This window comes from Myxine glutinosa, chromosome 12, assembly GCF_964187855.1.
Source record: "Myxine glutinosa chromosome 12, kmMyxGlut1.1, whole genome shotgun sequence".
Classification (NCBI taxonomy): Eukaryota; Metazoa; Chordata; class Myxini; order Myxiniformes; family Myxinidae; genus Myxine; species Myxine glutinosa.
The window spans coordinates 43,067,201-43,094,104 of record NC_136272.1 but is presented as its reverse complement, the minus strand read 5'-3'; the positions used below and the strand labels follow the sequence as shown (position 1 = coordinate 43,094,104).

At 41.8% G+C, this 26,904-nt stretch overlaps 1 protein-coding gene across 1 annotated transcript in view; it reads left to right on the top strand.

Annotated features, from left to right (window-relative positions):
• The window catches only part of USP19 (ubiquitin specific peptidase 19), a gene marked incomplete in the record, with an annotated part of 203,680 nt that overhangs the window by 82,566 nt on the left and 94,210 nt on the right, over window positions 1–26,904 (top strand). The window contains 1 exon segment of the mRNA XM_078766316.1: window positions 19,560–19,670. Coding sequence (XP_078622442.1) covers window positions 19,560–19,670 — 111 coding nt within the window.

Below are 26,904 nucleotides of genomic sequence, written 5' to 3'. Positions count from 1 at the left end.
TTCAGGAAAGAACTTTCATAAATCTAAACTCTTGAATAGTAAAAATGAAAAGATTGTAAGTTTTTTTTTAAAACACCCTATGATTCGTTTTGTGAGTACTACAACCAGAGCAAAGCGACCAGGAGAAGTAGAAGGGAAAGATTATTACTACATTTCAATGGAGGAACATATGCGATTGAGGAACGAAGGTCAAATATTTGAGGAGGTCTCTCTTGGTTCTACAAAATATTCACATTGTAAGAGTGAGTTAAATAAAGTAAAATCTAATGGTCTTGGGATGTTAGAAACTAATCCTGAAGGAATGAGACAAATTATTAAACAATTGTGTGGTGATGGAGTTAAGATTTTATCATTCGGTTTTGATATCGATGAGGAGACTCAACGCAAACGTATGAAAAGCAGAGATACAAGTATTAGTGAAGAAGAAATAACAACTCGTATTAATACCAACTAGGACGTGCCCGTACGTGGGTGCCCGTTCCTTGCCAAAAAAAAAAAAAAAAAAAAATTTGTGTAGGGGTGTGTGTGTGTAAACATCCTAGGGCGTGTAGTCTAGTAGGAAGACTAGGTCCCCCTGCACCCCCCGGAGATATACTTCTAATCAGTGTTTCTAGATTGGAAAAAATGTGTAGAAAATGACTAGCTATGGCCCCAAGCTGAAAAAATGTCCCACATACCATTTTTATGCAAATTACTGCTGCAAATTTTATGCAAAATTATGCAAATTTTATGCAAATTTTTGATGAGGAGTAGAGTTGAGGGGTCTTTGAGGGCTTCATCGAGGTGCTCTCGGTTGCAAGACTGGGTCATTCTGAGAAGCACAGCAGGGTCAGAGATCATGATGTTCTCCTCCTCAGTGAATCTCTCCATCAACAGCCTCTCCATTGCCTCACACACTGTTTTGAGGCAAAAGAGGGACTTTGCGTAGGCCTTTCCACTGAGAACACCTTTGAGAGATCCACTTGTTACTAGTTGTGCCTCAAAGAGAATCTCTGCATATCCAGAACCACGCATCTTGTGTCCAGTGAGCATCCCGATGTAGTTCATGGATGTGTGGAAGGGTCCAATCGTTACTACATGACTAGCAAATTCATTTGGCCAGCGCCAGATGATGGGAAGGGCTTTCATGCAGACACCCAGATCAAATGTATTCAGGACCCATCTCTGACCCACCTCAGCAGTTGCTGCCTCGGAACGCTTCAGTAGCTCACGAACAACTGCGTTGTCTGTGATCGGTCTGTGCCTGGTGCCTGCATGGCATGGCAATGGCCTGCAGCCTGTGCCTGGGCTAGGGGGTTTCACCTCTGCAACTGGTTCTCCCCCACCCAGCAAATCAACAGTCGACTACTGCACGCCTATCCACCAACCGATCACAGACAACGCAGTTGTTCGTGAGCTACTGAAGCGTTCCGAGGCAGCAACTGCTGAGGTGGGTCAGAGATGGGTCCTGAATACATTTGATCTGGGTGTCTGCATGAAAGCCCTTCCCATCATCTGGCGCTGGCCAAATGAATTTGCTAGTCATGTAGTAACGATTGGACCCTTCCACACATCCATGAACTACATCGGGATGCTCACTGGACACAAGATGCGTGGTTCTGGATATGCAGAGATTCTCTTTGAGGCACAACTAGTAACAAGTGGATCTCTCAAAGGTGTTCTCAGTGGAAAGGCCTACGCAAAGTCCCTCTTTTGCCTCAAAACAGTGTGTGAGGCAATGGAGAGGCTGTTGATGGAGAGATTCACTGAGGAGGAGAACATCATGATCTCTGACCCTGCTGTGCTTCTCAGAATGACCCAGTCTTGCAACCGAGAGCACCTCGATGAAGCCCTCAAAGACCCCTCAACTCTACTCCTCATCAAAAATTTGCATAAAATTTGCATAATTTTGCATAAAATTTGCAGCAGTAATTTGCATAAAAATGGTATGTGGGACATTTTTTCAGCTTGGGGCCATAGCTAGTCATTTTCTACACATTTTTTCCAATCTAGAAACACTGATTAGAAGTATATCTCCGGGGGGTGCAGGGGGACCTAGTCTTCCTACTAGACTAGTGCCCGTACGTGGGTGCAAAAAAACATGCGTGCAAACAACAACAACAAAAAAAAACTTTGAAACCACGTGGCAGTAACGACCACAGAACCCCCCCCCCTCTATTTACATGAATGGTTTGGTCCATTCGCAACGACCACAGAACCCCCCCCTCTATTTACATGAAATGGTTTGGTCCAAAGCGAACGGCTTGCGGAGTTTGGTAAAGAAATCGCCATAGCTCGGTAACTACTTGTCCGATTAATATGAAACCTTGAAAAGGCACATCCTCAGGTCCCCAGCAATATATCTGGCAAGTTTCAAGTATATCGGACCCGTGGTTGTCGAGAAACAGCGGTCACAGACAAACGACACACAGACATACAGAGATTACTGGAATTATAGATAGATAAAGAATTTGATGAAATATTTAAAGAAAAGGATTTATTTCAACACATTTACTATAATGACAAAGAAAAGGAAAATTTTCCCATTGACCTTTACAATTCATTAAATGATATTTTTCAATAAATAAATACAGAAAATGAATACCGAAGAAAGAGTAAGAAAGTTTAAAGAACATCAAGAGTTTGTTTCAAAAGTTGTAAAGCAACAGGAAGAGATAAAGAAGAAACGGAGACAGAAACTAACTGGTGAAGAAGCCTTTGAAAGAAAACAAGAGAAATTTTTTAAACCGCTTTTAAAAACTCAACACCCTACAGTTCCCACGGTGGAATTTACTCCGAAAAAACTTCAAATGCTCAAAGATTTTAGTCAGATAACAAAACAAGAACTTGGAAAATTAGAATATAATGATGAAGAATTATTTCAGAAACTTGAGGAGGTAAATCAACCCCCTAATTATGTAGTGGAAGCTCTTCAAAACAATGAATATTTGACAGATTCAAAAACCAGAGCAGGTCTCATTCCAACAGAAGAACCAGCAGTGTTCCATCTTGTGGAAGAAAAGGTATTGATATTTAATGATGAATTGATGTTCTTGAGTTCTACTCAACCAAATGTTAAATTAACTCCAAGATTAATGTTTCTTCTAACAAACCCCGGATTCAGCGGTTCAAAATATTTTGAGGAACCACTTGATATGGAAAGAGAGGAAGATAGGGTATATATTGAGTTGCTAAATGCACTTGATTATGGAGTTTCTGTTGCTGGTAAAAGTAAGAAGAATGAGAAGGAGAAACATATTATTGATGCTTTAAGTAAGCTTGGTTCAGGTGTTAGTTTTCTTCCAAATGACCCATCACAATTAGTTAATAGGCTATTATTGTTGTTAGGTAGTAAGAAGCCTGGAAACAACAATTGTTTTAATGAATCCTCAGCCATTTTAGATCAGTTGATGAATATGAAAATAATTAATAAATGTCAATACAAAGATATTTTATTAGATATTAAATAAGATGAGAAGCACAATTCTTAGTTTTAATTTCACAACGAGCGATTACACAGCTTCATTCCCTTACCCACTACAACTTGACCCCCTTACCTCATATGAGGCATCTTTATTGTCGATGGAAACTTATAATACCTTGTTTAATATCACAGAGAAAAACAACAAGTTTAGTTATAATCCAGGAAGTGGATATAAAACTATAACCGTTTCACCTGGAGCTTACGAGATTTCTCAAATATCTTCAGAAGTCTCTCGCCTTATGAAAGAAAAAGGTGATGAACCAAAAAATATTGTAATAGATATTTAAAAACACACTTCAAAATCAACTATTAAACTTAAAAATAATTATAAAGTTGATTTCACGATTGAAAATTCGTTTAGAGAGCTATTGGGTTTCTCTTCAAAAAAGATTGAAAATAACGGGACGTTTTACAGTGATAATGTTCTCTAAGGCTAAGGCTGTTTTTCACTAAGGCTGCGAATAATACTAATGCTACACTCGTAAATGATTTCTTCTGGAAAATGTTTGACAATGTCCGCCTGTATATTGGAACACAAGAGGTTGAAGCGGTTGATTATGTCTCTGCTACATCTGAAATGATGAAATTTACACTATATTCGTTTGGTGATAGAATGGGTAAGGGAGCTGTTGAAGGTTTTATTCCTGATATGTCAACGGGTACAAACACAGACCCTGGTTATAGTCAAAGGAAGGCAATGTATAATGATGACACAAAACCAGAGAATAGTTTTACCGTAGCAGTACCTCTGAAAGGTATATTTGGATTTTGTGATTATGACAAAGTTTTGTATGGTCTTAAAATTAGATTTCAACTACAAAGGAATGATAATGTAAATAGGTTGCTTTTTGGGGTTGAAAATGCTTTTGGAGACAACAATAAATTTGTTATTAATGATTTGTGTTGGTATATCAGTGAATATACTCCTAATCTTAAAACGGAAGAGATGTTAAATAGAAGACTTAACTCAAAGAAACCGCTAAATGTATCATACCTTAAAAGAAGATGTCAACACGTTAAACTGGAACACACTACCTACACTTGGAATTTGGGTGTTCTTCAAGGAAAGCCACGATACCTCTGGCTCATTTTTAAAAAACCAGATGGAGAGGACGGTACTAATAAGAATAATGCCCTGAGTGATAATGCTAAGGTGAAACAACTTCGGGTTTCTCTTGATGGCACATTTTATCCGCGAGATAGATTGGAAATTGATTGGGAAAAAAATGATTATGCGGAAGCCTACAAGTCCTACCAAAAGGTGTGTGAAAGTAATGGTAATAATGATCCTATTTTGGATATGGTTGCGTTTCAAAAACTTTATACAATCTACGCAATTGACCTGAGTTCTCAAAAGGAAACTATAAAGTCTAATCGAGTGGATACTTCTCTATACATTGAAAGAGGGGAGAGTGAAGAGGTTAATGCATATTGTTTGCTTTTGGAGGAAACAGAATTACAGATTAATACAGATAATGGTGTTATGATTAATATCACATAGGTTTTTTCTCATAAATAAATGGTTGGGGTATATGTTAATCAAATCAATCTTAATAAATTAACATCTTGTATTCAAAATCAAAAGCCTTGTATTATTAATGTTAATACAATTCAAAGAAAAGGAGCTGTAAGAATTGATGTTTTACTCACACACACACACAAGTAAAAACACTAAATGATGTTGGATCACTTAAAATTAAAATGACGAAACCTATGTTAAATAAATATTCAATAGACGAGTCAAGAGGAGGATTTCTCCCGTTTCTAATTCCTTTATTTGCTGGTTTAAGTGCGGCGGGAGCATTGACTGGTGGTATTTCAGCAGCGGTAAAAACTGCTCACGAAAGGAAGGCACAACTAAAAGCTCAAAAAGAATTGGAAAGACATAACAAGGAGTTGGAGAAACAAATTAGTGGAAGTGGTGTAATTGTAGATTTTGCTCAAAAACTTGAAAGTCTACCTGATAAAGCTAGATTGTTGGTTGGAGATATGCTTTCCTCTATCGCTCAAGCAGGTGTTAAACTAACTAAACGGGGTAATGGATTGTATCTTTCTCATAAATAAATGGATAAATGGTTTAAACAATTTGGAAAGAATACAACGTCAAATATAGAACTAGCTAAGTATTGTAAAACACTAAAAATTGATAATGTGGTTATTTGTATGAGAGATGAATTAATACATATAAATAAGAATACAAAGAATATTATTATGAATTTAGACACACAGAATGGTTCTCATTGGGTTTGTATTCATAATAGTCAGGATAAATATTATTTTGATAGTTATGGTATGCCACCACCTGTTGAAGTAATACAATTCTTACAGAATGGTGTTTATCAAACATTTCAAGTTCAAGAAATTAATTCTAAATGTTGTGGTCAATTATGTTTATATGTATTATTTCAACTCAACAATAATGAAAATTTTTATGATATCATTTTTAATCTAATATAAATGACTTATGTTGGAAAAGATGGTTCTATCTTTGGAAAATCCTCTCAGGATATTGATTTATCAAATTATTATACAAAGGCACAGGCTGAACGACAAAAATATAGTGTAAGTAAAAATATTAATATGAAGAATACTTATAAATTAATCAATTATCCAAACCCTACAGATGCAAATGACTTAATTAGATTTAGTGATTTATCACAATATATATTTTTAAAGAAAACAGCACGTTTTGTTAAACAAGTAAAATTTACAACCACAACACCTGGTTATACTGACCATACACCTTTCCTCATTGAATTTAACTACCTGCTTACAATTGAATTTTATAAAGAAGGACATATAGTTAATATGCGAATTAATAAATGGGGGTACGATATGCCTGATTTAGGGTATAATTGGTCTTTTTCAATAAACATAGAAGACCTACATGATTTGAATCAGTCTCGTAAAGAAGAATATTATCCACTTGGTGAGGATATGGATTTATGTGGAAGTACAATTAATAAACAACAAATACATGGTTTTAAGAAAAGAAAAATATATGATAGTATAGCGATGGTTAGCATGACAAAGAAGGAAGGTCATGAGATAAGGATAGAAAGCCGAGGAATACAAACCGATTTGGTAGTGGGAAGATGGGGTGGTATTACCTGTCATAATATTAATCTCACATATATTTCTGATACATAAATGGCAGGAAGAAGACTACAAGTGAATTATAATTTTTGTATTCAAGGATACCTACAAGAAAAGGGTGCTCGGTATTACATACCTTATGATTTGGAGCATATACATGGGAATTTTGTCATAAAAAACTGGCCTTATACTGATATTGTTAAACCCACAAATAGAGACTTGTTTAAAGTATTAAATAAAAATGAACTTCTCAAAGTTATGAAATATAAAACTCTTTTAGAAATCGTCAACAAATCTTATTGGTATCCTATTATGAGAAAAATAATTATAGATACAAGAATATCTCAAAATCCAGATGAGTATATGTATAATATTCTTTGGGGTTTAAACTCAAGGGTAGCAAGGGATGAGGTAGGAGTTGAAGAAGAGAAGGAGAAAAGAGAGAAGGAGGAGAGGGAACAAAGAGAGAGGGAGGAGAGGGAGATGGAAATCAGAGCGATTCAAAAAAGAGTGGATGTATTACAGCAAGAAGATCAATCTCAACTCACCGAAGAGGAAAATAAAGAAAGAATGAATGCTGTGAAAATATTGATATCAAAAATTGCTAAGATAAATGAGGAAGTAGTTAAAGAAGAGAAGGAGGAAAGAGAGAAAAAGGAGAAGGAGGAAAGGGAGAAAAAGGAGGAGGAGAGGGAGAAAAAGGAGAAGGAGGAGAGGGAGGAAAGGGAGCAAAGAGAGAGAGAGGGAGGAAAAATATAAAAAGATGGAAATCAGTGAGATTCGTAAAAGATTGAGTGTATTACAGCAAATAAATCAATCTCAACGCACCGAAGAGGAAATTAAAGAATTAACAACTCTTATGAAGATAATGGTTTCAAAAATAACAACGTCAATGTCTTCAATTTCAGGGAGGAGATTTAAACGAGAAAGTGGTGAAGAAGAAGAAGAAGAAGAAGGAAAAGATTATGTGATTGATGATGTTGGTGTCATTGACTTTAGTTAGTTTTTATTTGTAAATAAATGGAGGAGAGAGTGAAGGCATTCCTTAGGATCCTTTATGTTTTAAAAATAAAGATTGAAATGTATATGTTGAAAACCAAAAAGGTTTTGATACTCTGTCGGAATTTTTCTGATAAATAAATATGAGTTATCTATCTATAATTCCACTAATCTCTGTGTGTATGTTTGTTTGTATGTTTGTATGTTTGTCTGTGACCGCTGTTTCTCGACAACCACGGGTCCGATATACAGTGGTACCTCGGCTTACGAGTGCCCCAACGTACGAGTTTTTCGGGATACGAGCCGTCGCTCGGGCGGTTTGTTGCTTTGGGATACGAGCCGAGATCCGATGTACGAGCTCAAAAAATTTATTTTTTTGAATTTTCCGGTTGTGGCTTCCGGTTCCGGTCACGTGGTTATCTTGCCGTGAAAGCATCTCTGCTTGGATATAAAACACGCAATCGTCGAAATACATTAGCGAGGAATCTCCTTGCTCCAGCCGGTGACGTCATCGGCGGGGATCCCCGCCTCCAGAGTGGCTGGTCACGTGACCGCCAAAGCGTGTCGCGCGTGCGGGTATAATGAGCTACACCTGTGGATCACGTGACCACGGAAGCACGCCTCGCTTGAGAGGCATGGCTTTCGGTTTGCGTTTTGCTTTATAAGGCGCGATAAATGGGCTTTTGAGTGTTAGCGGTTCATGGCGTTGACGGTCAAAAACCCATTACATCAATTTTACCAGGCACTGTACAGTAAGTACAGTGGACACCAAATGCACGGTGGAAGGCTAGAAGTAGAAGATCGTCCAAGACAAGTGAGAATAAGCCATACTTTGGAGATGACGTCATTCGCTGGTCCGATAACCAAAGATGTGGTATAAAAAACCAGGTGAGCTAACAATGCAGCAATGAAGGAATTCGGCCAAGGCACCGGCACACAACGACCTACCTACATCGAAAGACTCAATGCCAATGGTGACAGAAGCCAAGACGGCCGGCTTAAACACCGCCGAAAGACCACGGTGTACCAACTTACGATGCAGAACATCTTGCACTTAATATGATGACAACAGGTGCCATCCTCTGACGTACCATTACAGGTACAGGTACAGTACACGTGAGCACAGAGCAAAAGTTCACTGAAACCGAGATTAAGAAAAAAGAAAAAACACCTCGTGGTCCGTGCTCGATATCCGAGTTTCAATCTTTTCAAACACATGATGCTCTCGGTCACGGTATCTCCTGCGAGCTGCTTCTCCTTCAACCACACAAACAACAACTTCTCCATATCTTCATGGATAGAGGTCCAGTTTATTTCTTTACATTCTCTTGTATTATGTTCAGTATATACGAGGTCGTGCTTGTTTATACATTATTTGTTATTTATAAAGTACATTTTTGTTATTTAAAAGCACCTAACAAAAAAAATTGGTGTTTTTTTTTTGAGGCTGGAACGGATTAATAGCATTTCAATGCATTTGAATGGGAAAATTTGCTTTGACTTACGAGCGATTTGGCTTACGAGCTCCGTCACGGAACGGATTAAACTCGTAAGCCGAGGTACCACTGTACTTTAAACTTGCCAGGTATATTGCTGGGGACCCGAGGATGTGCCTTTTCAAGGTTTGAAATTAATCGGACAAGTAGTTACCGAGCTATGGCGATTTAGCCGTTCGCCGTTCGCTTTGGCGTTGCGAATGGACCAAACCATTTCATGTAAATAGAGGGGGGGGGGGGGGGGGTTCTGTGGTCGTTGCGAATGGACCAAACCATTTGATGTAAATAGAGGGGGGGGATTGTCACCGTACTCGCAAGCCGTTCGCTTTGCCTTTGGCTTTGCGAATGGACCAAACCATTCCATGTAAATAGAGGGGGGGGATATAATTTTAGATATATATATAGTACGGGCATGCCCTAGTTGTCTCAAATGTAAAAAGAAAACTAAATCTAAAAATATCTCTTATGTTAAAGCTAAAAATAATAGAGTTTATCAAAAAGGAATATGTCAAGTGTGTGGCTCTAAAAAGTGCCAATTCATCTCTCCTAAAAGAGGAGGAGACATACAAAAGTTTCTGTCAGGAAGTAAATTTACAACAACTGGAATTCCAGGGGAATTACACCTTCCAGGGTATTCTTTCTGTGGTCCAGGAACAAACTTGGATAAAAGATTAGATGAGGCTGACAATCCTAAACCTTGGTTGGAGATCTCGCGAGATCTTGGAGACGGCGGCAGGGATTTTCGAAGCTCCACACGGTCTCCACGTTTTTCGAAGTTAAGTCTGTTCACAATTGTATTTTGTCGAAACTGTATTTATCTTTCGGTGTGTGAAGTTATTGTGTGCAACTTTGGTTGTTTCTCGGTGTTTATCTTTCATAAATTGATCGTCTGTTTGCCGTGTCGCGAGCAAGGCCTTTGCCGCGTCGCGAACGATTTTGAAATCGAAGTTAAGTGATTGTTCCCATTTGTATTTTCGTTAAAACTGTATTTATTTATGGTGTTGTACGTATATTGTGTCCCGACGAAGATTTTTCGGTGCAAATCTTTCATACCTGTATTGAAAATCGTGTTAATTCGTGTCGTGTCTTGAGGCCTTGTACAGTGTGCACTGTACAACCTTGAGGCTTTGTTTTTCTCAGCGGTCTGTCGTTTGTGATCCAATAACTTTCGTTCTCTGTATTCCCAGTCTTTTCACCCATAGCCGACTTCCTTGTGTAAATCTCAACTCAAAAAAAAACAAACAAAAAAAAAAACACACACAACATTTCCTTCTCTGTTCTCATTCGTTTATTCATTCTTATTCGTTCGTTCGTTCTTCGACCACGTGTTTCTCCCCCATTTCCCCAGATAGTTTTCACTCATTAACCTTCAATGTTTACACTTTCCCCTCAAGTTATGTATTCCGTCATATTTTATAACACCTTTTTCTTCTTCTTCTTTAAAAGGCTGCTTTCGACTTGCTCACCAAATCAATTCATCCCAAAAAAAATATCCATCTCCTATAGTGCCTTTTTTCTACATTCCCTAAACTCTCCTGCACTCCATCCTTCATCCAGCGTCCTTAAACGTATTTTTAACTCGAAGGTCACAAGAAACTCATTTTGCAATCAATGTTCGTTTCCCATAAATCGTACACTTTCAAAAATCCAATCTCACCCCTCCCCTCCAAATCTTCCCCATAACCCCTCCCCTCCAAATCTTCCCCATCACCCCTCCCCTCCAAATCTTCCCCATCACCCATCCCTTTCAAATCTCCCCCCTTGCCCCCTCCCTCCTAAACTACCCCCTCACCCCTCCCCGCCAAGACGCCCCCTCGCCCCTCCCCTCCTAGACTCCTGCCTCACCCCTCCCCTCCAAATCTCCCCCATATCCCATCCCTTTCAAATCCCTCCCCTTGTCCCTTCCCTCCCAAACTCCCCCCTCACCCCTCCCCTTCAAATCTCCCCACCCTCATTGCTTCTCAATTTCCCCCCTCTCACTCCCCCTCCTCAAAGCGTCCTCCCCGCTTCTTCCCCCTTCAAACTCTCACCTCCATCTCCCCCAACCTTCTGCCTCGCTCTTCCCCCTCCTCAAATAACACCTCATTGTGGCTCACCCAATCACCATCAAACCTTTTGTCCGCCCCATCCTTCCCTTTCTCCGAGCTATTCTGAAATCTCTGACACACCTTCAACAGCTCTCCCTACCTCTTCCACCTCTTCCACATCTTACCCTACCCCTCCTCCCCCCTGTTCTGTATCTGATGCTCCCCATTCCTCTTCATTAACGGTATGGACCTCAAACATCCGGGGCCTTCGTTCAAACTTAACTGATCTCTCCATAGAGGTTGCTTCTGTCAAACCAGACGTGATCTGCTTAACAGAAACTTTCCTCCTTTATGATGTCTCTGATTCCATAGTATCTCTCCCGGGCTACTCCCTCCTCCGGTATGATAGACCTGAGCCTCGTCCTGGAGGCGGGGTTGCTATCTTTATCAAAAACTCTCTTTCTCACTCGCCCTGCACTGCACTCTCTCCACCTCAACCCCAGGAATACCTCTGGCTACGGCTTCCCCTTCGCTCCCACCTCTTGTTCATATGTGTGTTGTACCGTCCACCAAACAGTGATGACTCCATCTACATCTCGCTGTCTGATGATATGGACCAACTTCTATCTACTCATCCCAACTCTCTCTTCCTCATATGTGGTGATTTCAACTGTCATCATGCCAGTTGGCTGGGTGTGGGTACCTCTCTCATCAGCCATGGCTCCTCAGCAAAGGACTTCTGCGACTCACTGGGACTGACACAATCTGTCAATTTCCCGACCCGGATCTCAGTCAACGGAACATCTTCTCTTCTGGACTTGGTTATGACTAACTTCCCTGAAAATGTCTGCTGCTCTTCTTCTGCTCCGATCGGATCATCTGATCATGTCCTTGTTAAAGTGGACATCTCTCTGACCATCCTCAGGGAGCCTGCTCAGCGTCGACGTGTCTGGCATTTCACTCAGGCCAACTGGCACGGTCTTCAAGCAGCCATCAATCATCTGGACTGGTCTCCCATCTCTACCACCTCTGACATCAACTCATCCTGGGAATTCTTCCAAAGTAAATTGCTCTCTCTCATGCACAGATTTATCCCATCTCGTCTTCAGTTGTCATACCCTTCCTCCCGTCCATGGTACACGGAATCTTGTGGTGAGGCTGTTGCCCAGAAACAACTTGCCTTCGTCTCCTGGAAAGCAAATCCAACGGAAGGAAATCTCATTTCCTTTCACAAAGCCCGAAACAAGTGTGTGTCCACCCTCAGGAGAGCCAGGAAACAATATCTCTCCGTTCTCAAGACCGAACTCTCTTATCTGTCTCCCTCTTCCAAATCCTGGTGGCGTCTGGTCAAATCCGTTTCTGGTGTTTGTTCCCCCTCCATCCCCTCCCTTACCTCAAACGGCTACACAGCTGACTCCGCACGTGAAAAAGCTGAATGCCTCAACTCTGTGTTTGCCTCTAAATCTTGTGTCCCAAACCCATCCCTCTCTGTACCCACCATACCCAGTCGTACCCTGCTGCTCCTGGACTCCGTGTCCTTCCCTCCTGACAAGGTGGAAAAGTTTCTGTCAACCCTCGACTCTGATTCTGCAACTGGACCCGACGGCATCAGCCCACGGGTCCTAAAATCCTGCTCTGCTGCTCTATCTCACCCTCTCTCTGTTCTCTTCACCCTCTCTTTTGCTCAAGGTCAACTGCCATCTGCTTGGAAATCAGCCAACATCACCGCTTTGCACAAAAAAGGTGCAAAAACAGATCCTAGCAACTACAGACCAATCAGCCTTCTCCCAATTATCAGCAAAGTCATGGAATCCATCATTGCTTCGGATATGAAATCTTTCCTCTTCTCCAATGGCTTGATCTCTGATCATCAATTTGGTTTCAGACCAGGTCACTCTACTCTGGACATGCTGCTTCTGCTGTCTCAACAATGGATGGAGGTCCTCAATGCCAAACAGGAAATTAGAGCTGTCTCCCTCGACATATCACGTGCCTTCGACACGGTCTGGCACCCCGCTCTGCTCACCAAACTCTCCTCCTTTGGTATCCATGGCAATCTCCACGCATGGCTGGCGGACTTCCTCTCTAGTCGTCGTCAACGTGTGGCCCTGAATGGGTTTCTCTCATCTCCTCTTCCTGTTCAGGCTGGAGTTCCCCAAGGCAGTGTTCTGGGCCCCGTGCTTTTTCTGGTCTTCATCAATGATCTCTCTGACTCTCTCGAAAATCCTCTCTATCTCTTTGCTGATGACTCCACTCTCTGCCGCTCCATTCCTCTTCCCTCAGATCGGCAGTCTGCTGCCTCCTCACTCTCTGAAGACCTGGACAAAATCACAGACTGGTAAAACAAGTGGAACATGTCTTTCAATCCTGACAAATCTCACACTCTTACTATGTCTCTCCGAAAAGATCGACTGGACAACCCTCCCATCTACTTTCTCAACAATCCTCTCCAAGAAGTTCTGTCGCTCAAGATTTTGGGGCTCACTATCTGCCATGATCTTTCTTGGGAAAACCACATTTCCAAGCTGGCCTCCAAAGCCAGTCGCCGACTGGGCATCCACCGTCGTGCGAAGTCCTTCCTCGGCACACCTGAGCTCCTCACCACATACAAGGCTTTCATCCGCAGCTCAATGGAATACTGTTCTCCCCTATGGGCCGGTGCTCCTGCCTCACACCTAGCTCGGCTTCACGCTGTTGAAACCAAAGCTTTCAGAATTATTGGAATCTCCCGCGATGAAGCTATCTCTGAGGGCCTTTCACTCACTCACCGCAGGCAGGTAGGTGGTCTTTCTGTCTTCTACCGACTCCTCTCCGGCCTTGCACCCCCAGCTCTCTCTGTGCTCTGTCCCCCAAATATTCCTACAGGTCGCACAAGATCTGCCAGCAACCCTCTGATGGTTAAACTGCCGAAATCTCGGCTCTCTGCTCACCTTCACTCTTTCATTCCTCTTTTCTCCCGCCTCTGGAACAAACTCCCTCACTCCCTTCAATCCCACTCCTCCCTCCAGGTCTTTAAAACAGCTGTTCACCCCCATCTCTTATCTTCCCCCATCCAAAACCTTGATCTTTTCTACCCCCGCTAATTCACCCCAGATCCACCTTGTTTGAAATTCCAACTTCTTTCCTGGAAGTCCTGGCAGTGTCCATATGTTTTATACCTCTCCCACCGCCCCCTTCCCACGCCCCCCCCCCCCAAAGCCCTCGCCCTCTCTCAGATCTCTCGATGTCTCCATGTCTCTCGGTCCCTGCTCTCAAATGTTGTGTTTGTGTCCTTCCCCCTCTCTCCCCATCTTGTCTACCGCTCCCTATGTTATATGTTTTATGTGTCGGTTTGTCTTTCTGTGTGATTAATGTTCGCTCTTTCACGAGCCTCGATCTTGTATACAAAAAAAAAAAAAAAAAAAAAAAACCCTACAGATAGGGTTGACGAAGTGTGTATGAAGCATGATATTGCGTATGGGAAAACCACTACGTTGACTGAAAAACATAAAGCCGACAGCGAAATATTGTATAATTTGTCTTTGATACAAAATCCAACGTTGAGAGAGAAAGTTGATAGGTTTATTGTGAGAAATTTGATAAATGCTAAATTGAAACTTGGTCTTGGTTATTCCTCAAAAAACTATTAGGCTCTAATGATGTCATCAAGACTGAGGAGCTTTTGGCTGAAGAATTACACAAACCTATAATCACAAAGTTTAAAAGAAGGAAGGTTTATTCTAAATACACCGACCACATATGGTCCGCTGATTTAATTGAATTGAATAATGACAGGGGATACAGGTATGCCCTAACCGTTATTGATTTGAGGAGTAGATTTGCCTGGGTTGTCCCTTTAAAAAATAAAAGGGGTGATACTTTAATGTTAGCCTTTAAGCTAATATTTGATCGGGATAAAAGGAAACCAAAGAAGTTATGGACTGATGAGGGAACAGAGTTCTATAACAAAATATTCATGAAATTTCTTAAGGGGAAGGGTATTAAATTATACAGCACCTTTAATGAAGGAAAGGCAGTTGTTATTGAGCATTTTAATCGTACTTTAAAAGAGAAATTATATAAAAAATTCACACAACTCGGTTCTCAAAAATGGGTGTATTTAATTCAGGATATTGTAGATAATTACAATAATACAGTTCATTCATCAACAAAATCAAAACCATCAGAAACATTTACAAAATTAGAATATGAAAAGGAGATTAATTTGAGAAAGCCCAAGTTTAAAGTTGGTGATATTGTAAGAATATACAAATGGAAAAGTCATTTTGAGAAAGGTTATACACAAAAATGGACTCGTGAATTATTTAAAATCATTGATGTAATGGATACAGTCCCTTGGACCTACAAATTATATGATTTAAATGGAGAAGAAATCTTGGGTTCATTTTACTCACACGAATTACAAAAAACACAAGTAAGCAGATAATACCCTTGAAAATAATAAATAAATAAATAAAATGTAATGGGGATACGTTTTTAAATCTGTGAACCCCAAACACAGAATCCCACAACTTTTTAGTTGGGGCTTAACTTTTGTGTGTGTATAATGGGGATACGTTTTAAAATCTGTGAACCCCAAACACAGAATCCCACAACTTTTTAGTTGGGGCTTAACTTTTGTGTGTGTATAATGGGGATACGTTTTTAAATCTGTGAACCCCAAACACAGAATCCCACAACGTTTCAGTTGGGGCTTAACTTTTGTGTGTGTATAATGGGGATACGTTTTTAAATCTGTGAACCCCAAACACAGAATCCCTCAACTTTCCAGTTGGGGCTTAACTTTTGTGTATGTGTGAGTGAGTCATAATAATATACAAACCCTAACCCAACCCCATCCCTAACCCAACCCCATCCCTAACCCAAACCCATCCCTAACCCAAACCCATCCCTAACCCAACCCCATCCCTAACCCAACCCATTCCTAACCCAACCCCATCCCTAACCCAACCCCATCCCTAACCCAACCCCATCCCTAACCCAACCCAATCCCATACCCAACCCCATCCCTAACCCAACCCTAACCCAACCCCATCCCTAACCCAACCCATCCCTAACCCTCACATTCAAAATCCCAACCCTAACCCAATCCCATCCCTAACCCAACCCCAACCCTAACCCTCACATTCAAAATCCCAACCCTAACCCAACCCCATCCCTAACCCAACCCCATCCCTAATCCTCACATTCAAAATCCCACCCTAACCCAATCCCATCCCTAACCCAACCCCATCCCTAACCCAACCCTAACCCAACCCCATCCCTAACCCAACCCATCCCTAACCCTCACATTCAAAATCCCAACCCTAACCCAATCCCATCCCTAACCCAACCCCAACCCTAACCCTCACATTCAAAATCCCAACCCAACCCCATCCCTAACCCAACCCCATCCCTAACCCTCACATTCAAAATCCCACCCAAACCCTAACATAATCTTTCTTTTCTTCTTTTTTTAAAATACGTATTTTTTTTTTTTTCCTCTTCCTCCAATTCTGTCTTTCAAGGCTTTCAAGTTTGAAGAAGTAGAAATGGGAAGAAAGAATTTTCCAGCATTTTCTTCCTCGAACTTTCTTGATATTGCTTAAATCAAGCGTCATTAAATAAAGAACATTGTTCATTGCTTTAGAATCCAAAGAGTCTCCAAGAGGAACCCCACAGGTAGAGTCTCCAAAATAAAACCAACTTTCCAAGTTCCCAAGGTATAACCACATTCCTGTTGAGCCTCCAAGATAGGTATCACATTCCGAGTCATCAAAACAAAACCCCCATTCCAAGTCTCCAAAAATATAACCATCTTTCCAAGTCCCCAAGGTAGAACCACAATTTTCAGAAATATTGGGGGTTTCCGTGATAAGTCTCACATAGTATAACTGCGGACCATCAGGGAAAACTTCCCTTTCCCAATTTTTTAAGGTTTCTATGATGTGTCTCACATAGTATAACTGCGGACCATCAGGGAGAACTCTCCTTGCCCAATTTTTTAGGGTTTCTATGATGTGTCTCACATAGTATAACTGCGGACCATCAGGGAGAACTCTCCTTGCCCAATTTTTTAGGGTTTCTATGATGTGTCTCACATAGTATAACTGCGGACCATCAGGGAGAATTCCCATTTCACAATTTTTTAGGGTTTCTATGATGTGTCTCACATAGTATAACTGCGGACCATCAGGGAGAACTCCCCTTTCCCAATTTTCAGAAATTTGTGGGTCTCCAATGTATGACTTGTATTCTGGCTCATCAAGGTAGAACTTGTTCAGTGGGTTTTGTTTTGATAACTCACAACAAGTATCATCATGGTAAAACTCTTTTTCAGGATTTTGTGGATCTCCAAGGTATAACTCTTTGGCTGGGTCATCAAGGTAGAACTCGTTCTGGGGGTCTTGGTTGTTCAAAATGTCTTCAAACAAAAAAATAACTTCATCCCAAGTTGTGTTAAAAGCAGAATTTTCATTTCGTATCTCAGATACAATTTCCTGTGAAAGAAAATAACAATGTATTAATTTAATACAATATTTTTATTTGTATAATTCAAGCTCTATGAATATTAAAATAAACTTTGTTAACTCTTACACGAGTGTCATCTAAAAAAAAAAAAAATTAAAATAAATAATTAAATTAATAATTAATTAAATAAATAAATAAATAAATAAACAAACTTACCTCCATTGATAAGAGGTTCGAGTCCAGTTCATCAATCTGAAGGTTGAGTTCTACACAGGTAGTAGGACTCCAAGGAATAGCAAAGTTATCCCATTCCATTTCGGCATAGTAGTCCATTCTCAAGTGAAGCAGAAAGCGTGTTTGAAAAAGCCTTTGTGGTCGGTGCCTTTTATAAGGACTGGGTGTGTCATTTCCTGTGGAAATTCCCTGGGCGTGTCTTAACTGGAAATGATGTGATGGGAATTCCCTGAAAATGATGTAATGTATTACCTGGAAATGATACAATGCTAAAGAGTTTATAAAGTGGGTGGGGCTTAGCAAAAGTGGGTGAGGCTTAGCAAAAGTGGGCGGGGCTTCACAAAAAGTGGGTGGGGCTTCACAAAAAGTGGCGCGGGGCGGGGCTTACCAAAAAGTGGACGGAGCTTAACAAAAGGTGAACAGAGCCTACCAAAAAGTGTGTGGCACTGGAGGCGCTCAGACAAGAACATTGAGGGAGGTTTATCATTTTATTTTAGCTCAGTTAAAATATCTTGATAAAGAACCAAACTCAAACATATTTTTTGTTAATGTATTAGACGGTGAGGAGAGTGGCAAGAGAATTAAATTATTTCCCACGCATAAACAAATATTTGTAGGGTCATTGTTTGAGTGGGTCAAAGATGATTCACCAGATGATATTAAGAGTAAAAGGTTAAAAGGTCCATAAGGTCAGAAGGATCACAGGTTCACACAGAAGGACCATTGTTTAAGTGGTCTAATGAATAAGGATAACATGTCAAAAGGTTAGAAGGTTCGTAAAGAACAGGGTGAGAGAAATAGAGGTGTTTAGGGGCAATGAGGGAGGGGAAAAATTAACATGTAAGTCAATGGGAAAATGAGAGTGTCCCAGAAGCAACATATATACACTACTTACGGAGTATCGTTGAGAGAGAGGAAGACAAATGATGAATTGCGAAAGATGATGGGAATAGAGCCTGTGATTGATACTGTGAAGAGGAACAGGTTGAGATGGTTTGGTCAAGTGTTGAGGAAGGATGAAAGTGACTGGTTGAGAAGAGTGATGGAAATGAATGTGGAAGGAAGTAGAAGACGGGGAAGACCGAGAAAGACTTGGCTAAAGATGGTGGAAGAAAAAATGCGGGCAAGGGGGTTAACAAGGAGAGATGCAGAAAATAGGGCAAAATGGAGAAGATTGTCATGGGGACCGCAAGGCTAACCCCCGCTCTAGCAGGGATAATGGCCTTAAAATGCATGTTGTTGTTGTTGTTGTTGTATTCCTGGTGGAACCTTTTACCATCTTTCAACTGCTTTTGATGGGAAGTGTGGAGATTTGTGATGGCGTGCCATCGACTCCGCTCTAGATTTTTTTTATTTGTAGAAGTTGTTTGATGTAATTTATTGATAACAATTGTATAAGCTGGGCAACTTCGACTTCATTGACAGAGTAATTGGTCATTCTCTTGTCTGTCGTGTAAATGCCCATCTAATATTCTGCAGTACAATACTGAGGTATCAGAAACTTTTCGGCCATGTTGTTCTAAGTATTAACAAAATACAATTTTAAGTGTGAACATTATGTATTTTTTTTTGTGTTACATTTTCAAAAATTGTATAAATCTTTATATTGATTTACCATGACCCTCACTCCCAATCATCTAACAATCACTATTTATCCTTTTTATGGTTTTTCTACAATTGTCCATGTGGGAACATGGGGTTCATTTTAATTATGTATTACACCGGATCTTTTACCGGATTACACCGGATCCTGGATCGTTGGGTGAAAGTTTTTATTTTTTTTGCATCATTCAGGTCTCCATCACCTTTGATCCATTCCTCCACCTGCCAGTGCCATTGCTTCAACAGCTTCGCTCTCTTTCCCTCTTTTTCTTCCCTCGGAATCCCACCAAATCTCCTGTCAGGGTAGGCCTGCACGTGATACGTTTGTGCAATGGTCGTGTCCGTGAAAGCATTTGCTTCCAAATGTGCAATATGGCCAAAATGGTATCCAGTGACTATCGATGCTCGTAAATCTGTAGTTCCATTGTGCTTGTCCACATATCCTTTGATGCACTCAATGTACCATTGTGTGCTTATGTTGTTGGTAAACTTTGCCTGTGGAACTGTTTTCCTGAATCAGTTGTCTCAAGTTCTTCCCTTCAGGTTTTGTTGTTCTCCTCCTTTACACTTTATCAGGGGTGTGGTCCGATGGCACCAAGCTGCTGCCCTGCCTTGGCCACAATACACCTCCATTTCCCCCTATTCTCAGCCATCTCTCTCCACCCTCCAACCACCCCACCTTACTGAGATCCCTTTTCACACGATCCTTCCACCTCAAACGTGGTCTACCTCTTTTCCTCCTACCTGTTGCCTCAACCTATCAGCTTTCTTTGCTATTCTCTCTTCCCCATCCGCATTAAATGTCCAGCCCATCCCAGCTGGAATTTCATCAATCTCCCCACCAAGCACATTTGCACACCAATCTCCTCCCTTAGTTCATCCATTCTCCTTCTGTCCACACTCTTCACTCCTGCAATCCTCCCAACCCAATTGTTCTCACAAACCTGCATCCTCTGTTGTTGTGTCTCTGTCAGTGCCATCGTCTCCAGACCATAGAGGTAGGCCAGCGTTACGCATGACATTAAAACCTTTCTTTTGAATCTCCTTGAAATCTTTGTCTGCCATTACTCACTCCACCCTCTTCCATGCATTCGCACCCACCTGAATCCTCCACACCTCTGCCTCTGATTTACCATCCCTGGTCACTGTTACACCCAGAAACTCAAACCTATTTCTTTGTTTGATCTCCTTCCCCCCTAACCTGATATTCATTTATTTTCTCTGCTGCCCGACCGACGTTACTTTTGTCTTCTCCATGCTCATCTTCAGCCCATGTTTTTCAAATTCCTTCTTTAACTCCCCCTGTACTTCCTTCCCTTCATGGTCTGTTGCATTTACACTGCTGAGCCTTACTACACCTGCTTAGACCCTGTTCTCTCTGATCTTGCAACTCCCCACCTTGTGCTGTGGTGTGAACATCAGTTTGTTTGTTATTTGAACATCAGAACATCATGTCATGAACATCAGAACATCAGAATATTTGAACATCAGAACATCATGTCATCAGTTTGTTATTGTCCCATTGTTTTCCTTTTGCCCCATTTTGTCTGTTCATCCAATGCCCCCTGTTATTCTGCTCTTCCATGAGCCTCAAAATGTGTTAAAAAAAGAGAAAAAAAGAAAAGAACCAAAACAGTTCAATCTTGGTTTCATCAGACCACAGAATCTTGTTTCTCACAGTCTGAGAGTCGTTTAGGTGCTTTTTTGCAAACTCCAAGCGGGCTTTCATGTGTCTTTCACTGAGGAGAGGCTTCCGTTCTTGGTCACCTCTCTTACCAAGGCCCTTCTCCCCCGATTGCTCAGTTTGGCCGGGCAGCCAGCTCTAGGAAGAGTCCTGGTTGTTACAAACTTCTTCTATTTAAGAATTATGGAGGCCACTGTGCTCTTGCGAACCTTCAATGCAGCAGAAATTTTTTTGTAGGCTTCCCCAGATCTGTGCCTCGACACAATCCTGTCTGAGCTCTGCAGGCAGTTCCTTCGACCTCATGGCTTGGTTTTTGCTCCGAAATGCATTGTCAGCTGTGAGACCTTATATAGACAGGTGTGTGCCTTTTCAAATCATGTCCTGTCAATTGAATTTACCACAGGTGGACTCCAATCAAGGTGTAGAAACATCTCAAAAATGATCAAGAGAAATGGGAGGCACCTGCGCTAAATTTCAAGTGTCATAGCAAAGGGTCTGAATACTTATGTCAATGTGATATTTCAGTTTTTTCTTTTCAATAAATTTGCAAAACTTTCTAAAATGCTGTTTTCTCTTTGTCATTGTGGGGTATTGAGTGTTGATTGATGAGGGAAAAAATGAATTTAAACGATTTCAGCATAAGGCTGCAACATAACGAAATGTGAAAAAAGTGAAGGGGTCTGAATACTTCCTGAATGCACTGTAGATGGGAGGGAAGATTAGTCGAAGCCCGCCATATTAGTTAGTGATAAGGATCTGTAGCCTACTTTGGTATATTTCATATCCATGCGATATGGCTGATATAATAACACAGATGATCAGGATTAGGAACAAAATTGAAAACGTTAGGTTCTGCACCTATTTCTTCCACAGATCCCGCTGTGAAAGTGGCAAAGAATAGAAACTGAGACTCACTCGAGTTCCTCAGAGACATGTTATGAGAATTTAATTTATTGGAGCATGTTGAGCCTGATTGACTTAAAAGAGACTTGTGTAACGAGTTGGTGTGACTTAAACCTAAAATTTACTGAAACCTGATGCTGTGCACACCATCGATATTTTTTCCCCAAGTGTCCGAGAGCAGAATAGTACAGTGCACGAAGAGCTGTAAACCGAGATCGAGCATTGGCATTATTAATATGTGGTTATATTGTGTGGAAAATTTTATTGTAAAATAAAACTGACAAATAATGTATTTCTATGCCACAATGTAAATATTTACAATTAGAACGGCACTCAGTGGAGAGCATACCTTCTCCAGGCTGAACCAAGTTTTGTCATGAGTCTTCCACAACTTTTTGAGATACAGTGAAACCCCGATTTTACGCGCCCCGATTTAACGCGAATTCGGATATAACGCGATGAGTCATTGGACCTTTTTTTTTGCTCTTTCCGGAACTTCTTTCCGGAAATGGAACAAACTGCTAGAAAAAGAAAATCTTTTTCTGTGAAAGATAAGCTTCATGCACTTGACGCGATCAAGACTAAAAGTCAAACTCAAGTTGCACGAGACCTCGGGATACCGGAATCAACACTTCGTGGCTGGAAATCTCAAGAAGAAAAGTTACGTGCGTCGCTTTGCAAAGTTGAAGAAGAAGCAGGACCAAAAGCCAAATGCCTGAAGACAGCCAAAGAGAGCCTCCACCCCCACACCCAAAAGTGTCTGAAGCCATTGAACACCTCGAGGCTAGCCTCCATTGGCTGGAGACCCAGGAGGTGGACCACATAAAAATCCTCCAACTCGGAAGCATTCTAGATTTCGCTCGCAGCCAGCGACATGCTACGGTCAAGCAAGGAACACCGATCACTTTTTTAAGAAATAAACTTTCAATGATGATTGCTAATATTCTTGAATGTTTTTATTTGTTGTTTTAGGATGTTTTCGGATGTTTTAGTCAACATTGGGTCAGTTTGAATGCTGATTTTGTTGAACCCCGATTTAGCGCGACCCCGCTTTTTTCGCGATGACATTTTATGGACCTCAACGATCGCGTTATAACGTGGCCACACTGTGTGTGCTATATATCGGTTTTAGCCCTATCTATCACTCAATGGTGAAGAATCGCTTTAAAAATCCCTGATCAGAATTCGAATCTTTACCGAAATTGAATCAATTTTTCCTTGTCACACACCCAACATGTCCACCAAAATTCATCCGAATCCATCCACAACTTTGAGATATTTTGTTCACAGACAGACAGTCAAACAAACAGACAGGGGTGAAAGCATAACCTCCATCCACTTTTGGTAGCAGAGGTAACAATAGGCCAACCAGTTGATTCTGTGGAAAAGATGAAGTGCACAATGACGATGCAACAAAACAAAGGTGACACACTGTAATTTAAAAGCATTTGTTCAATATTGAGGAAATAATCCCCTCACCCAGTCCCCTCAATCCCCTCACCCAGTCAGCCAGTCTGGCTGTTCATGAGATCTCGCGAGATCACGGCGAGGTCACGTCTTTTCGAAGCTGTTCCATGCGCTCACGCTTTCAAAGCTAAGTAATCTTTCACAATTGTGTTTTTGTCGAGACTGTATCTATCTTTCGGTGTGTGTACCTATAGCGTGTCCTTAGGAAAATTTTCGGTGCTAATTTTTCGTGCATGTATACACAATCGTCGGTTAATGCGTATCGAGTATTCTGAGGCCTAGTACTCGTAGGCTTAGGCTACCGTACCGTCTCCGACCTTGTGGTTTTGTTTTTCTCTCAGCGGTTCGTCGAATGCGCTGCAATTATTTTCGTTCTCTGTTTCGTCCCAGTCGTTCACCCCATACCTCCTTGTTTAATATCTCTACTCAAAAAAAAAAAAATTTCCTTCTCAGGTCTCATTCGTTTAATTGTTGTTCTTATTTGTTCGTTCGTTCTTCGTTCACGTTGTTCGCGATCACGCGATCACATGGTTAGAAATGGATAATCTCTCCCCTGAACAACTATTTTCTCTCATATATTATAACACCTTTTTCTTCTTCTCCTACAAAAGGATGCTTTCATCTTGCTCACCAAATCTATTCATTCCAAAAAAATAAAATAATACCATCTCTTACAGTTCCTCTTTTCTACATTCCCTAAACTCTCCAGAACTCCACCCCTCCTTCAGCGTCCTCAAACGTATTTTTGACTCGAAGGTCTCAAACTCATTTTGCAAAAAATGTTCGTTTCCCATGAATCGTACACTTTTCAAAATCCAATCTCACCCCTCCCCTCCAAATCTTCCCCATCCCCCCTTCCCTCCAAAACGTCCCCATCCCCCCTCCCCTCCAAAACTTCCCTATCACCCCTCCCCTCCAAATCCTCCCCATCACCCATCCCTTTCAAATCTCCCCCCTTGCCCCTTCCCTCCCCTCCCTCCTAAACTCCCCCCACATCCCTCCCCTCCGAGACTCTCCCTCGCTCCTCCCCTCCTAGACTACCCTCTCACCCCTCCTCCTCAAAGCATCCTCCCTGCTTCTTCCCCCTTCCAACTTTCACCTTCATCTCCCCCAACCTTCTGCCTCGCTCTTCCCCCTCCTCAAATAACACCTCACTGTGCCTCACCCAATCTCCATCAAACCTTTTGTCCGCCCCATTCTTCCCTTTCTCCAAGCTATTCTGAAATCTCTGAAATCTCTGACACACCTTCAACAGCTCTCCCTACCTCTCCCTACCTCTTCCTCCTCTTCCACATCTTACCCTACCCCTCCCCCCCCCTGTTCTGTATCCGATGCTCCCCCTTCCTCTTCATTAACGGTATGGACCTCAAACATCCGGGGCCTTCGCTCAAACTTGACTGATCTCTCCATACAGGTTGCTTCTGACAAACCAGATGTGATCTTAACAGAAACTTTCCTCCTTCATGATGTCTCTGATGCCTTGGTATCTCTCCCAGGTTACTCCCTCCTCCGGTATGATAGACCTGAGCCTCGTCCTGGAGGTGGGGTTGCTATCTTTATAAAAAAACTCTCTTCCTCACTCGCCCTCCACTGCCCTCTCTCCACCTCACCCCCAGGAATACCTTTGGCTACGGCTTCCCCTTCGCTCCCACCTTTTGTTCATATGTGTGTTGTACTGTCCACCAAACAGTGATGACTCCATCTACATCTCGCTGTCTGATAATATGGACCAACTTCTATCTACCCATCCCAACTCTCTCTTCCTCATATGTGGTGATTTCAATTGTCACCATGCCAGTTGGCTAGGTGTGGGTACCCCTCTCACCAGCCATGGCTCTTCAGCAAAGGACTTCTGCGACTCACTGGGACTGACACAATCTGTCAATTTCCCGACCCGGATCTCAGTCAACGGAGCATCTTCTCTTCTGGACTTGGTTATGACTAACTTCCCTGAAAATGTCTGCTGCTCTTCTTCTGCTCCAATCGGCTCATCTGATCATGTGCTTTTCAAAGTGGACATCTCTCTGACCATTCTCAGAGAGCCTCCTCAGCGTCGACGAGTCTGGCATTTCACTCAGGCCAACTGGCACGGTCTTCAAGCAGCCATCAATCATCTGGACTGGTCTCCCATCTCTACCGCCTGTGACATCAACTCATCCTGGGAATTCTTTCAAAGTAAATTGCTCTCTCTCATGCACAGATTTATCCCATCTCGTCTTCAGTTGTCATACCCTTCCTCCCGTCCATGGTACACGGTATCTTGTGGTGAGGCTGTTGCCCTGAAACAACTTGCTTTCGTCTCCTGGAAAGCAAATCCAACGGAAGGAAATCTCATTTCCTTTCACAAAGCCCGAAACAAGTAGGTGAGCAGATAATCATAACAATTGTGCAAATTATGACTAAAGCATGAAATTTTTACCAGTGTTAGTACATACCATAAGCTTCATTTTAAGATCGGGAGGTAAGTCAGATTTGACCTCTGAGGATAGTGAGAGGTCAATGACCTCAATTACATTGAAATTGTCATTTTTTCACGATTCTGGTGCAGTTTGTCTGTTTTGGGAATCATTAAAAAGGTATGTTGCCATGTGTTGGTCCCTTTATCTTCTGGAGAGCCTTTATACATAATCACAGGATGCAACCATGACTGAACAAGTGCTTTAAATGAGGTCAGTGACCTCAGAAAACAAATTTATTGAAATACACATTTAGGTTATTGTGGTGTCCAGAACAGCTTGCATGAAATCGTGTTGTAAGATATAGACGTATAAATATTAAGGTGTCTGATTGCACCTAACAGTCTCCCGAACATGCACATAATGCAGTGCACTTGAGTGCAGCCTTGGTGCACTTGCAGCGGCCGGTACATCCCTTCTTGCAGCCGCAGTGGATCAGTTCGTGGCAATATTTTGATGCCTCTGGCAGTGTCGTTCAAAGAGGCTGCCACCCAGAGGCCTCCTTTGTCCAGCCCCAGTCAGATGGGATTGGTAACTCTGGATTCAGGACCAGAGTTTGGTTCCAGCAGTTGCCCTGGAGAGATGCACGCTTGATGTGCTGCTGGAGTGCTGCCTGCGTTGGGGGAATGTTTTCTAGAGCCCTAGACTTGTGTGCGAAGAGCTGTTTCCTAGCATCGTTCACTTCCGTGGTGTCACTGGTGCGGTCATACATCAGCACAACGAAGCGCTCCAGCAGTGACATTGACTCCTCACTGACATCACTTGGCATGCGTAAGAGTTCTTCAAAGGCATCAGTCACCTGTGGGAACACTTTCCAAATCTCCCAGGCAGTCTTCTTCACTCTGCCAGCGAAATAAGACACAGTGTCGCACCCTGCACCCTGTGAGGGCATGGAAGATGGGGAGAGTAGCACATTGTCTTGGGTTCATGGCGGCAGCCAGTTGGTGAACAGCTATGTACCATGGAATGTCTTATCATTGCCACCGAGTGTGTGCTGTCTAGGAACAGAGGCAACAGTGCATTGATC